Source organism: Miscanthus floridulus, chromosome 17 (assembly GCF_019320115.1).
Source record: "Miscanthus floridulus cultivar M001 chromosome 17, ASM1932011v1, whole genome shotgun sequence".
NCBI lineage: Eukaryota > Viridiplantae > Streptophyta > Magnoliopsida > Poales > Poaceae > Miscanthus > Miscanthus floridulus.
The window spans coordinates 96,301,064-96,314,651 of NC_089596.1; the positions used below are offsets into that span (position 1 = coordinate 96,301,064).

Below are 13,588 nucleotides of genomic sequence, written 5' to 3' on the forward strand. Positions count from 1 at the left end.
GAATAAAAAGATGTTTTAAAGAAGAGGTGCAATAGGGGCAAATCCAAGCTAGAAAAAAACTCGACCTGCGGGGTAAGATAGCCCTGGGCATTGCTTAAGAAGAAGATTTTCTCACGCAGATAGAGAAAATCCTCGAACCTCTGCTCTACCCATACGCAGCTGCACCGCAACTCCCGTGAGACTAGGCTAACCTTATTAGACCTATGCTTTGACGTGGGACAGATGAGGGATTTTTTTTCAACACGCAGATATACTGTATCTTCTCCGGCCAACAAATCCACCTCCGAAGGGGTTCGAATTCTAGACGACAGGGTAAAGACACAACCAGACAACTAGTCTAGCGTTCGCTTGCAAATCCAAGCTAGAACACCGCCGGTCTTATCTGAAACACAGAAAGAGGGTGACTCATTAGGTACTACTTCGCCTGTGGTACAACAAGGACAGAAGTTTGAACTCAACATGTGGGGACAATATTTCTTGCAAATATCAACTATGATTAAAATTAAAATTGGGAAGCCAAGAGCAACGGAAAAATAATTCCCAAGTACATGATGCGCACACATATATAAGTGAGGAAAAACAATAAAACTAACTTTGTGCAAGACTAACTTTGCGCAAGGTGTTGGTGCAAGCAAGACCATTAACATAATAAGTGGCCGCTAAGTCCTTCCGTAGATCATAGTTCTGCATAGATTTTCTTTATTTTACATTCCGAATGCAAGCACATGGTGCAATTCACCCGTCCATCCATGCAACATGCATATACGGTCAGCGGCGGATCCAGTAAATATTTCAGGGGACTGAACAACACTACTGCTCGATCTTAAGTCTCAGACCCCCTACACTATAGAACTTTATCTAAAAATTTATAGAGACTCTACAGGAGGTTCTACTGTTCTGATATGGGCGGAGCTTGCGCCCCCTCCCCACCGTTGGATCCGCCCCTGCGTACCGTCGCCTCACCAACCAAGTCCACTGTTCCGGGCGCAGTCGTCGTCCACAATCCCAGGCTCCCAGCAGAGCAGAGCGAGCACCCGCAAGCGGCAATTGAAAACTGCTTGAATCGGGCGGACCGGACACGGGACATCAGACCGGCCCACCCCGCACGGCACTACGTGGCGAAGACCCCTTGAAGTCGTGGCTCCGCAGACATTTCCGCCCCAGCTATAAGTGGCGGGGCACGCCGGGCGGGCAAGCGGCGGCGCGCGGCGACCCCCGCAGCAGCTCCGAACCTTCTCCCCAGCCAGCGCAGGAAGCTCACCGGGAAGCCGGTGCAAAAACCCCCAAGATCACATCCCCCGCTACAAATCCACCCGCCAGACCCCGTCGACATCCCTCACTCCCCCATGCGCACCGGCAGCTCACCGATCCCCGGAGCGGCTACTACTATAAATACAAAGCTTCCCCGGCGGTGGTCTAGCCGGCCATGGCGGCAGTCGGAGCGCGCCCAGTGCTGTACCACCACCCGGCGCCGGCGGGCGACGCCGCCTCCATGTCCTCCTACTTTTCCCACGGAGGCAGCTCCACCACCTCCAGCTCCGCGTCCAGCTTCTCCGCCGCGCTCGCGCCGACGACCACGGCGCTCGCCGAGCAGTTCGACATCTCCGAGTTCCTCTTCAACGACGCGGGGGCCGCCGGCGCGCCAGGCGTGTTCGCCGATGGCGCGGCCCCCGTCGTCGTGTCGGATGCCGCCGGCGCCGGCGCCGCTGGTGGTGGTGCAATCAGCGCAGCCGCTGGGTGAGTGGCGTGAGTGCGTGCGCGTCGATTCAATCGGCACTTGCTTAATTGGCACCTGTTTCTGCTTGGGGCTTTCATTGGTCATCTGAAGTCTGAAGTCTGAACCGTACCCGCCGGGCTGTTTGCGCTGGGCATTTCAGGAGCGCGGCTGCGGCGGCGGAGGCCATGCCAGAGCGGCCGCGGACGGAGCGGATCGCGTTCCGGACGAGGTCGGAGATCGAGATCCTGGACGACGGCTACAAGTGGAGGAAGTACGGCAAGAAGTCCGTCAAGAACAGCCCCAACCCAAGGTATATAATTGTATATCCCAATTACTATCCACCAAGAACACCACACAATTAGTAGCACTAGTACACGCATTTCGCGATCTGGCTGGTGGCTGCAGTCATCTGGATGGATGGATCGACGTTGGCTGAATGGCAGATGACTCGCTCACTTCGCACATGACATTCGTGTGCGCGCCCGCAGGAACTACTACCGGTGCTCGACGGAAGGGTGCAACGTGAAGAAGCGGGTGGAGCGGGACAAGGACGACCCCAGCTACGTGGTGACCACGTACGAGGGGACGCATAACCACGTCAGCCCCAGCACGGTGTACTACGCCAGCCAGGACGCAGCCTCCGGCCGCTTCTTCGTCGCCGGCACGCAGCCTCCGGGTTCCCTCAACTAAATCCCGGTGGCGGCCATCGCGACGATCCGATCCGCACCGGTCCACCGCACAGTGTTTCAATTCCCAGATGGCAGCTAGCTAGTCGATATACACTACTAGTGCTACTGGTAGTAGGATTGGCCGATACCCGATAGGTGATCAGCTGGGTATGGTCGGTTTCCGGAGGTGGATTTCTCGTTTGGGTTTCTAGCGCACCTCTTCTTTTCATGTTAAGATCATGGAAAGGCCCGGCGGCTGGCTGTTGCGATCGAATAGTAAGTGGTGCTGCTGCTGTTCATGCTGGGCTCAATAGAGGTTTAATTTCCCATTGCTTTGAGCTCACCTAAATTAGTCCGGGAAATGTAGCATATACTGCATTGACCGTGCAATAAGATGTACAGAGACTGATACTTATATTAGATTACATCTTGTATGTAGCGCAACGGTGCAAGTGTGGAATGTGCTGTGTGTGTAAGATTGCATATATATATGCAGAACGCACACCGAGCCAGGCATGCCACATACACGAGAAGCATGGTTTCCTAAGGAATTGCGAATCTATTGTTTGTTTCTTCAGATGCCACTTGATTTTTCCTATCGGGTTATTTGGATCCCGTAGTGGATCACACTTAAAATTATAGGTTGGACGAGCGTAAACCTGATAGATCACACGGGCGTATGAAATTTCAGGAATATCTCTTATCGATGCAGCACAGGAACTTGAAAAACAGATCTTCAAATCTACGTGATAAGAAATTAAGAAAAAAATCGTTACATTATGCTATACTTAAATGGATGTGTAAACAATAAATAAAAAAAATGTATAAAACCACTGATCGCACCTCTAATTTTAAATTTCTTTCCCAATTGCGAAACTATCGTGGCTATTGGGTTGATTTTGGGGCACTAACATGCGAGCATGCCTGATGCCAAATTCGCTTAGGTTTAGAGCTTCGGAGAAGGGGAGGTTCCTGCTAGAGGGTAGCTTGGGCAGCCATCCCTCTGGCATATGGGGCAGTCCATCTCTACTAAGATCAAAAGATTGGGGCCATCGTGTTTTCCTTGGTCAGTTGCGTCCTAACACGGGCTCCGTTAACCCCACTGCTGTCGAGACCATCAACCACCACCTTATCATGGTGTGGTAGGTTTTTATCGGAGCTGTGCGCCTATGATCCATTGACATGGAACTTTGATGAGACTATTACACCCGCGACAACCTTTTTTGTACACTTCTTGCCACCGTCTTTGTCCTACTCTCGACTCTATCATAATTCCTAACCACATCCTCACATGTCCTCTATTATATTGTTGTGGTCCACATGTACATCCCACCGTCGAATAAATTGAATACTAGATAGCTCTAAAAATACCTGAATATCCTTTAGTTTACCATATTCCTAATCATCGTAAATGCAAAGTCTTATAATTAATCAATTGAATATGCACCAGGGGCAGATCAAAACAATGAAAAAACAGATGTTGTTGCGATTAAACACTTCCATTTCATATTGGATAGTTTATTGTATCATTCTTGGTTCTAGTGAACCCACCAGATATCTCCCATTTTTTATCTAAGTTGTACCCCATCGGTTTACCTTAGGTTTCATCATATGTGCAAAGTTGTGGATTGATGACGTCAGTGGCTGTTTTTTCTTTTAGCGGATCTTGTTTTGTAACTTTGTTGTGTGTGTTATTTGCGCCTGTGATCTATTAAAAACACCGTTAAATTTTAGAATAAGATTAGAAAAATGTGAACACATGTGTAGTATTTTAAACGGGCTACGAAGAATCCACCACAAATGATCTAATAGACGGAGGTAAAGCTCAGTTCGGTCTTGCAAGTCATCAAGATCAGCGTAACCGTTGTTTCGGACGACATGGGCCCATTTGGATCTTCTCTGGCTCTAACTTTTGAGCTAAAGCTCAAAACAGGTGGCCCAAAGTTAGAGCATCTCTAAGAGTACCATATTTCCCTTCTTAATTCTTGGTTTTTGGTAAGATGAGAAAAAATCCATCTCCAACAACTCATAATCATTTCTCCTAAAAATTATGCAATTGTGAAATCCTCCCCCGTTGCGCGTAACTTTGCGCGGAGTCGCGGTCGCGCGGATACATGCGTATTCTTCAGCCAACTAAAGGTGGAAGGGCAAAAAAGAATAAAGAGTATGAAAGGGTTCCAGATGCAAATGTACAAGAGAGAGAAAAATATAAAATTGATTAAAATAATTTAGAAATAGCATATGATTTCTGATGTAAAATTATCTTCTATATTTTAGGAGTGAATTATTGAAAATTATTGGAGATTATTGGAGATTGCCTTCTTTTTTTCTTCCAATACATTTTTAGGAGTTGAAAAACATGGACTTTTTAGAAGGAAAAATTAAAATACTCTTGGAAATGCTCTTAGTTCTAAACTTTAGTCACCTCACATTAGAACTTTAGATCTTAAAAATGAGCTAAAGTCCTCTAAAATTTTTAGAGCTCTGGACTTTGGAGCATGAGATCCAAATAGGCTCATAGTTTCCTAATGGGTGAGCTGAACCACTAAAATAAGCTGTAGTCTTAACTGTGAAGGACCGGTCCATGCCAGAAGCGATTTTCCGCACCTCAAACCAAAACAAATTGGTACGTTTTGGTCTTAGGATCGGATGGCTCCGTAGCCAGTTCACGGAGCAGTCCAGTTATTCTCGTGTTTATATATGTAATTATATGTACCATGCTATTGTATTTTATCTCAAAATATGTATTTAATATATTTTCGTCCAAGAGAAATTGTGGACGATGCCAGTGCAACACGTGAGCAGTTTTGAAATTCATTTATATAGCTAGCCATTTGCCGTGGCATAGATTTCGAAAGGATTAAGTTTACTTTTGGCCCCTCAACTATCATGTTGGTCTAATTTTGACCTCTAACTATAAAATCGTCAGATTCAGGCACTGAAACTTTCAAAACTGTTCAGTTTTAGCACCTCGGCGCGATTGAGGCGGTTTGTGCTGGCGTGTGTCTGGTTTTAACTCGCCACGCTGGCGTTGACCGACGGACGCGCGGGTCAAAACAGGAATTTGGAGTTGTTGGCCAACGGTGCCCAAGTGGAAGACTCCACTCTCGCCGTACGCTGGAAAGCCGAGCACGGGGAGGGCAGACCTGGCGAGGTAGGTGGTGTTGCGCGCAGGCAAGGATGGGTACGTGGTACCAGGGCCGGCCGCAGCTCAGCGGGAGGCGGTCCATCGTCTGCTGGCCACGCGCGCAGGCCCTGCTGCAGCGGCGCAGCATGGCCGCGCAACGGCGGCGGGGAAGGTGAGAGGGAGGCGGGAGGTCGAGCAAGGAACCGTACGCAGGCTCGCCTCCTTCTTAAGCGCGGCGCAGGGGTAGGGAGCAGCCAACATAGCGGCATGGGCGCCATGGCGAGCCATGTGCCGCACGCACCGCTGGCGGCGACGGGGTCGCTGGGGCCACTGGGGCACCCACCCACGAAGGGATGGCCTAGACCGGAGCCACGCCCGCACCCCGCCTGCACCGGGCCGTCGCGGCCGCTGGGGCCCCCACTCGCGCCGGGATGGCTGGGAGTCCACGTGACCGCAGCGACGACGACGGCGCCTGCTCGTAGCGGCAACGCCAACCGCTCGCACGACGCCATCGTAGCAGCCGCCCTGGTGCGGAGGGGACTCCGGCAGCGACTCCACTCCAGGCTGTGCGGTCCCACGACCCGCTCATCCTCCGCGATGCGCAGCACAAGATCCTCACCACCCCCGCGCGGATCCGTTGTCGGTGGCGTAGGAGCACCCGAGGAGGAGGAGGACGAAGCGCAGAGGGGACGGAGATGGAGATGAGATGGGCGAGCTCTAGCCGTGCGAGCGAGGCCGCCCTATCCGCGGCGTCCGCGAGAGCTCCGGTCGGCGTCCGCGTGAGTCCGCAGCAGCCGCGCCGGGAGGCGGGCGGTGGACCTCCACGGCGTTGAGCGGCCGCGCACTGCGCCCAGCGGCCACAGCTGGAGCACCATGGCGTCAAGGCCGCGGCCGGACCTCCACCTCCGTCCTAGAGAGAGAAAGCATGAGGGAGGAGCAGAGCAGAGCAGAGCGATGGCGAGGAACAGAGGGTAAAAGAAGAGCAGAGCGACGGTAGGAGCTTCGGCTCGGTGGCGCGGCTCCGGCGGGATTCTCGTCCGTGCGGCCGTTGCGGCAAGTCAAGGCGCCGGAGGCGAGGTCAGGAAGCAGCTCCGACGGCGTGGCTTCGGCGAGCATGGCGTGAAGTGCTCGGCAGCTTCGAGCTCCGACGGCGGCAGGGATGGCCGAGCTCCGCGGGCGGCCCTGGTGACGACCGTGCGTGAGCTCCGCATGCAACGGCGCGGCCGTGGCGAACTGGGGCGGATACGACGAGCCGACGTCGAGGCAGCCGTGTGGATGCGACGAACCGGGGCGGAAGACAACGCGAAGGAGTCAGATGCGGCGAGCCCCACGGACGATATCGCCAGGCGGCCTGTCCTCTACCGCGAGCGACGATGCACGCGGGGCATCCACGCACGAGCCGGGGCTCCACGGGTAGTGGCGCGTGTGCAGCACGACGTGCGACGGCATGGACGAGGCGCGCCGCTGGGACCGTCATGGGCATCGCGGCCTCCGTGCTGTTGGTGCCTGCCGAGGGAGATCCATGCGGGCTCCTTAGTGCTACCGTCGACGTTGTCGTGGGGGACGGTTGCGGGCCACCATGTTGTGCGAGGTACGAACAATACTGGGGCAGGCGTACGAGGGATGACAATGAGATCCGACAGCGGAGAGGGCGGAGAGGGTGAACGCGGCGAACCGGGGCAGACGCGAGCTCCGTCGGGCATGGTGGTGTGGCTGCGCTCGGCATCGACGACGAGAAGGAAGTCTCCATCCCCGTGGCAACATCAACCTCGGCTGCTACTACGTCGGTGCTGTTCGGTTGAGTCGATGATGCATGGGCCCCACATTGGACAAAACCGCTCCACGTTGGATAAAACAACCTCACCCGCGGCCAGGTGTTAAAAGTGAATGGTTTTCAAACTTGAGATTCCTGAACCAGACGGTTTTGTAGTTGAGGGTCAAAATTAGATCAACATGATAGTTGAGGGGCCAAAAGTGGACTTAATCCATTTCGAAACTATAGTTTCCCACACGCCAACGGGCAACGGCACAATGCCTGCTGCAGCGCTGCTGCCTGCAAGCCAGCAGTCCGCTGGGGCCGCAACCGCAACCATCGTGTTGTTCTTCCTCCCCCTCACCTATAGGCCATGTTCGCTTGACTTATAATCTGTACTTTTCAACTTGTTTTTTCAGCCGGAACAGTATTTTTCTCTCATAACAAATCAACCGGAACAGTGTTCCGGCTTATTTTTTCAGCGAAGCGAACGAGGCCGGTCTAGTCCAGTACGACACAGGCACGGGACAGGCACGGCCCACAGGGCTTTGGGCCGGCACGACACGTCGTGCCTCCCGTGCCGTGCCCTTACGAGCCTCGTGCCTAGCCTTCGGCCCAAGCACGGCACTACGGGCCGAAATTCATGTCGTGCTGGCCCGCTAAGCACGGTCAAATCTACGGGCCGTGCCAGCCCACAGTCTGGCAACCTAAAAACACCTAAAAAATCATCTCAACCAACGCTTGTCAAAATTCACAGTTTCACATATTCATTCATCCATCGTATCAATTCAAATCACAAATATAAAATCTAAGTTGAAATGACCAAATCCAATAAAAAAGGAACCAAAAAGAGACAGAATTAAGATAAATGAGCTTTGTGCAATGCTGTCTCATTAAAAACCTTTCTACGTAAAACTCACCCTTGTGAGAAACCTTAAAAAGAGAAAAAGATTGCAACACAACTCTTATAAGTCTTTAAACATTGTTCAGAGGTTCACAGATCACAGTCACAGATACACATAATGACAGATCACTCTCAAGTCTCACACTCTCATAACTCTCAAGTCTCACACAGACACTAAGGGTTTGTTTGCTCGAGGCCTTGAGACCCTAGCAAAGCTGCCTGGTCCATGCAGCAAATCCAGCTCCTCGCCGCTTCGTCTGCCTAGGGTCTAGATTGCTGCCTGGCCACAGTTGCCTGGCTCAAGCCACCATCTAAACACATCCTAAGTACCAGCAGAAGCAACAGATGCATATGTGCCAGCCCAGATGTGCCAGCAGAAGCAGCCCTAGATGCATCTTCATCAAGATAGAGACTTTTGAAGGAGTCTTCCAACTATTGGTTGTCAACAGGGTGCTACAATATTCTTTCTTCTAACTCCCAATCCTTTATGCAGGCTAGCATCTCCACAGTTTCAGGCAACAGGCGTCGTCGTCGCTCTTCAATTATCTTTCCTGTTAAGCTGAAACATGATTCCGAAGAGACAGTAGAAATAGAAACAGACATAATATCTTTAGCCATTATAGATATGATTGGATATGTTAGTTTGTGGTCACGCCACCAGAGAAGTAAATCAAAATCATCCTCAGATGGATGAAGGAGGATGAAAATATCACATCAGAATACATCAATGGAAGAAGATAGAAGATGAGGGTTAGGGTTAGGGTTAGGGTTTTACCTGCGCAACTGGAGCCCGGTTCCGGAGAAGACGGCGGCCACCCAGAGAAGACGACACACCGGTTAGCAAGGATGGCGAGCGACGAAGGAGGGACAGACAGGGACAACGAACTCACATAATCACCGAGATCTAGAGGGGAGATAGGGAGACGAAGATGGGAGAGACAGAGAGGTTGCCCACGGCAGGCGGAGGCGGAGTCGGAGTCGGCGAGATCGGACGCCAGCAGACTGCAGACGAGACGGTGAGGTGTCGACCGTCGAGTGGTCGAGACGAGAGCTAGGCGAGACCGCGAGAGGCGAGAGCGGTGAGGCGGTGGCCGGCCAGCTGGGAGGAAATGATTTAGGGTTAGGGTTGAGGAGGGACGCCAGCGGCCGTCGCTTTTATACGTGGCGCACGGGGGGAGGGGGGTTGGTGACGGGTGCGGGGGTGGGCTGGGCCGCTTCGCGCCTTCGCCTTTGTCCACTGCGCGCCGACGCTGGGCCCGCGGGGCCGACCCCTTAAAATCGGCCCGTGTCGTGCCGGCCCATGGGCTTGAGTATCGGCCCAGACATGGCCTGCTCTACCGGCCCGGGCCAGCCCAGGCTCACACACCACCGGACCAAGCCGTGCTTGAGCCGAGCCAAATTTGTGGGCTTCGTGCCGGGCCTCGGGCTACCGCGACATCTATACCCTCACCTTCCGTCTTTCGGCGAACGCCAGGCCACCTCGAATCGGGCGCTCGTGGCCCGAGCGATCAGCCTCCTACCACCCCTCCACCCCAACCCACCAGCGCCAAAAATAGACAGGGGGATGAGGAATCGCCTCTGGTGCATGGTTCGCGCCCCATTCCCCTCCGCCTCCTCCGCTGCTGGCATCGCGCGCCTCCGCACGCGCTCGAGACGGACCGCACGGCGTGCCTACTTGGCGGCGAGGCGACCGGCGACCGGCGCAAGGGAGGGAGACAACGCCGCTGCCGAACCTGATTCAACCTCGCCGACGACAGCCGTAGCGTTTTGGTGATCGCATTACGCATGGTGGGTGTCTTACTGTTTGTACTCTCGTTTTCTCATATGAATATGGAGTCCCGCTGTTCCCTTGTTGGTGGTGCCGTGTGCCGGTGTCGGTGCGCGCGCCCCGTCATGCAGTTTTGCAAGTCACTAGGTTGTCAGACCGGGTTGAGGCAGGATATTGTGGGCTTGTGGCTATTGGTTGTGTACCTGTGTGGCGAGTGCGAGGTGAACTCGTTGGATTCTGGATCCTTCATCGTAGGGCGAGAGGTTCGTTTTGGAGGATTTTGTGTAGGACTGACCCAGTTGATTTGAATTTCAGAATTTCCCAAGTTCACTTGATCATCAGCCTCATTTGATGTAGTTGAAGTGTTGATCGATGGGTGAGCATTTAGACTATCAGTAAGCAGAGCCACATGTTAAAATGCACTTTGAGTTAAAACCTAACCCACTTTGCTCGCACTGGTTGATCCAATTTGACGAGAGGAATCCATATTTCTAGGCATTGTTATGGTATGATGGACTTAATAAGTGTATATGCCAGCCAGAACGAGTAATATCTGAAATTTTAGTTTGGCCATGAAATTAATGGTATACTAGTAGTAGTAGTAGTTAATAGTCTCATGAGGATAGGTATCAACATTCACCAGTCAATATTGTTGTGGGCAAGTAGTTATTGACTGAATGCTAGCATTTTCTTGTTCATGACTGGTTGTCGTTTTTGCTAATCTGTGACCTAGATTCTATGGTGTAAAGTTCATCATTATCCTTACAGTATAATCCAGTTTCTTAAAGTATATCTTTCATGGTTTTATTCTGACTTTATGCTTTTTGGCACAAAATAATTCTGCAATCTGTATCATTTGGTCTTTTTCTGAATCGCAACCTTCTCTCATCATTTGACGTGCCATCCATAGGGTCAGCCAATTTCATCAATGATCCATGCATCATGCTATGTGCTATTCATTATAATATGTAGTTTTTGTCAAACACATTGTAATATGTACTCCCTCCTTTCCAGATTATAAGACATTCTGGCTTTTCTAGATACATAGCTTTTACTATGTATCTAGACATAATGTATATCTAGGTGCTAGCAAAAGCTATGTACTTAGAAAAGCTAGAACCACTTACAATTTGGATTGGAGGGGGGAGTCTTTTCCTGAATTTTATGGTGTTTTGTTCTTTTGCACTTTTTGTATGGAAATTTAACAGAGATGTACATTCATTGTCTATCAACATAGACTTTTCAGACATGCTGGGTGTTTTGACTTGGCTTGTGTGCAGGCTGCCACATTAAAGATTGTTGTAGGCTCCCATATATGGCTGGAGGATAAAGATTTAGCTTGGATTGATGGCGAGGTTTTCCGGATTGAAGGTCAAAATGTCCATGTCCACACTACCAATGGAAAGACGGTATGTGTGTCTGATATTGCTTGTTGATCTTACATGATTCAGTAGTGCATCCATTTCCGCATAATAAGACTCATCTAATTTGTGTCTGTGTCCTATAACTTCCATGGTCTAGCACCCCTCTCTCTCTCTCATCATTCATAATTGCATCACTAACATAACATAATTACTGTGATGTGCAACAGTGCTCCATGCAGCATATATTCTATTATTTTTCATAGAGATCAATGTCTAAACCTAGTCTATACATGATTTGGATCTTGAGCAATCAAACTGGGTGTATCATTTACTGAATTTAAGAGTTAATTTGACAAAACTATAATTATAATTTAAAGAATAAAATAATTAGAAGGGATTTTTCATATTTTGGTGTGAGCTGCATCAGGGTATGCAAACCTGATCCTGTTTATTTTGGGTTGATAGGCTTATCTATATTCATATGTTATATGTTGCACAGCTCATGCCATTTCTTCTATTGCATGAAACCAGGTTATTGTGAGCATATCAGGCATTCATCCAAAGGACACAGAAGTGCCATCTGATGGCATTGATGACATGACAAGGCTATCATACCTGCATGAACCTGGTGTTCTAAATAATCTTGCTGTTCGATATGCAAAAAATATAATTTATGTGAGTATTTGTTCACTCAATCTTATTGTCACTTGGAAATGACTAAAGCAAAATGAGTTTGCGCCCCCATCCCTCTTCTTTCCTAATATTCCAATTTTTCTGAGTTACAGACCTATACTGGCAATATTCTGATTGCAATTAATCCGTTCCAAAGTCTGCCCCATCTTTCTGAACCCCGTACCATGGAGAAGTACAAAGGTGCAAATTTTGGTGAGCTAGACCCTCATGTGTTTGCAATTGCCGATGTTTCTTACAGGTGAACGCCTACAGTAACAGACTAACAGTGGTGAATGATTTCTTAGAATGAAGTACAATGTGGCTGATGGAACCTTTTGTGACATTCTTTTGGATAAGGAAACAGGCAGATGATGAATGAGGGAAAGAGCAACTCCATTTTGGTGAGCGGTGAAAGTGGTGCTGGTAAAACTGAAACCACAAAGATGCTAATGAGATATCTTGCTTTTTTGGGTGGACGGTCTAGAACAAGGGGGAGGACAGTTGAACAACAAGTTTTAGAAGTAAGTTAGGAAACATAATTTCTTATAAGACTTGTTGTTGTTGTTAGTAACAGTGTCCTGCATGTCCAAAAGGCAGTGGAGGCCTTTAAAGTAACGTGCCTGTAGTTTCACTTGAAACTGATCTGTTTTATCTGATTATAATTTTTGTGCAGTCTAATCCAGTCCTTGAAGCTTTTGGCAATGCAAAGACTGTCCGTAACAACAACTCAAGGTCATCTTTTTACACTACTTTGAGTCTTGCAAGAAAATGGTTTGAAAATTATTCAGTATGGCATATTAAACTCTTTAAGTATGGAATAGAAATAAACCTTCATATTTAAGGAAACACTTGTTTGTTTAATATTTCCTCAAACACTTGTTTATTTTCTATGACATGATGAAGTCGATTTGGAAAATTTGTTGAAATCCAATTTGACAAGAGTGGGAAGATATCCGGTGCTGCCATTAGAACATACTTGCTTGAAAGATCTCGTGTTTGCCAAATCAATAGTCCAGAGAGAAACTACCATTGCTTTTACTTCCTATGTGCAGCACCATCGGAGGTAATTTTCCAAGTTCAATATGATTGGCTGTGTCTCTGATTCATTTGCTGATGAATATATACCCTGCTGGCAGGATATCAAAAGTTATAAGCTTGCTGACCCATCATCATTCCACTATCTCAACCAATCCACGTGCATTAAACTTGACGAAATTAGTGATGCTAAGGAGTATCTTGCAACACGAAGTGCAATGAATACAGTTGGCATTACTGAGCAGGAACAGGTTTCTAGCTTGTGAATCTTTCAATTGACTGTAGAACATGTAGATGTGTGTATAGATTTTTAAGCAAACACGTTTGTATTACAGGAGGCTACATTCCGGGTAGTTGCTGCTGTGCTCCACCTCGGGAACATCAGTTTTGTGAAAGGGAGAGAGGTAGATTCATCTGTAATAAAGGACGAGAAAGCTAGGTTCCATCTTGATGCAGCAGCAGAGCTCTTGATGTATGCCTAATATTTCCTCCATGTTTCTATAATTTTCTACAAATTCTGTTTCGTTCTTGTAAAAGATAGAACAGGAAAGGGAGCACGATAAGGAAACAAACTGTAATG

At 49.3% G+C, this 13,588-nt stretch overlaps 2 protein-coding genes across 15 annotated transcripts in view; both read left to right on the forward strand.

Annotated features, from left to right (window-relative positions):
* Positions 1–1,139: 1,139 nt before the first annotated feature.
* Positions 1,140–2,550, forward strand: LOC136516911 (probable WRKY transcription factor 51). Its single transcript, XM_066510413.1, has 3 exons — positions 1,140–1,737; positions 1,878–2,027; positions 2,206–2,550. Exons 1-3 carry the CDS (start codon positions 1,427–1,429, stop codon positions 2,405–2,407), a joined length of 663 nt encoding a protein of 220 aa, XP_066366510.1. The 5' UTR covers positions 1,140–1,426; the 3' UTR covers positions 2,408–2,550.
* A 7,074-nt stretch (positions 2,551–9,624) lies between these two features.
* The window catches only part of LOC136518401 (myosin-17-like), a 28,800-nt gene continuing 24,836 nt past the window's right edge, over positions 9,625–13,588 (forward strand). For 4 of the 14 annotated variants that reach the window (XR_010774482.1, XR_010774483.1, XR_010774484.1 and 1 more), the window contains exons 1-9: positions 9,627–9,957; positions 11,218–11,346; positions 11,833–11,976; positions 12,087–12,232; positions 12,338–12,494; positions 12,647–12,705; positions 12,877–13,036; positions 13,110–13,259; positions 13,344–13,480. Coding sequence is in view for 11 of the 14 variants with exons in the window: in XM_066512054.1 (XP_066368151.1) it covers positions 9,955–9,957; positions 11,218–11,346; positions 11,833–11,976; positions 12,087–12,232; positions 12,338–12,494; positions 12,647–12,705; positions 12,877–13,036; positions 13,110–13,259; positions 13,344–13,480 (1,085 nt within the window). In the remaining 3 variants the exon portion in view is untranslated. Of the gene's footprint in view, positions 9,958–11,174; positions 11,347–11,832; positions 11,977–12,086; positions 12,233–12,337; positions 12,495–12,646; positions 12,706–12,876; positions 13,037–13,109; positions 13,260–13,343; positions 13,481–13,588 lie in introns of all 14 variants that reach the window. The other 10 variants (XM_066512049.1, XM_066512052.1, XM_066512057.1 and 7 more) reach the window with 5 other exon arrangements.

Excerpts from the sequence above, each read along its gene's own strand:
- LOC136516911 (XM_066510413.1), top strand. The coding sequence starts at position 1,427 with ATGGCGGCAGTCGGAGCGCGCCCAGTGCTGTACCACCACCCGGCGCCG. Across the intron at positions 1,738-1,877 it reads GCAATCAGCGCAGCCGCTGG|GAGCGCGGCTGCGGCGGCGG; the intron begins GTGAGTGGCGTG and ends TGGGCATTTCAG. Across the intron at positions 2,028-2,205 it reads AAGAACAGCCCCAACCCAAG|GAACTACTACCGGTGCTCGA; the intron begins GTATATAATTGT and ends GCGCGCCCGCAG.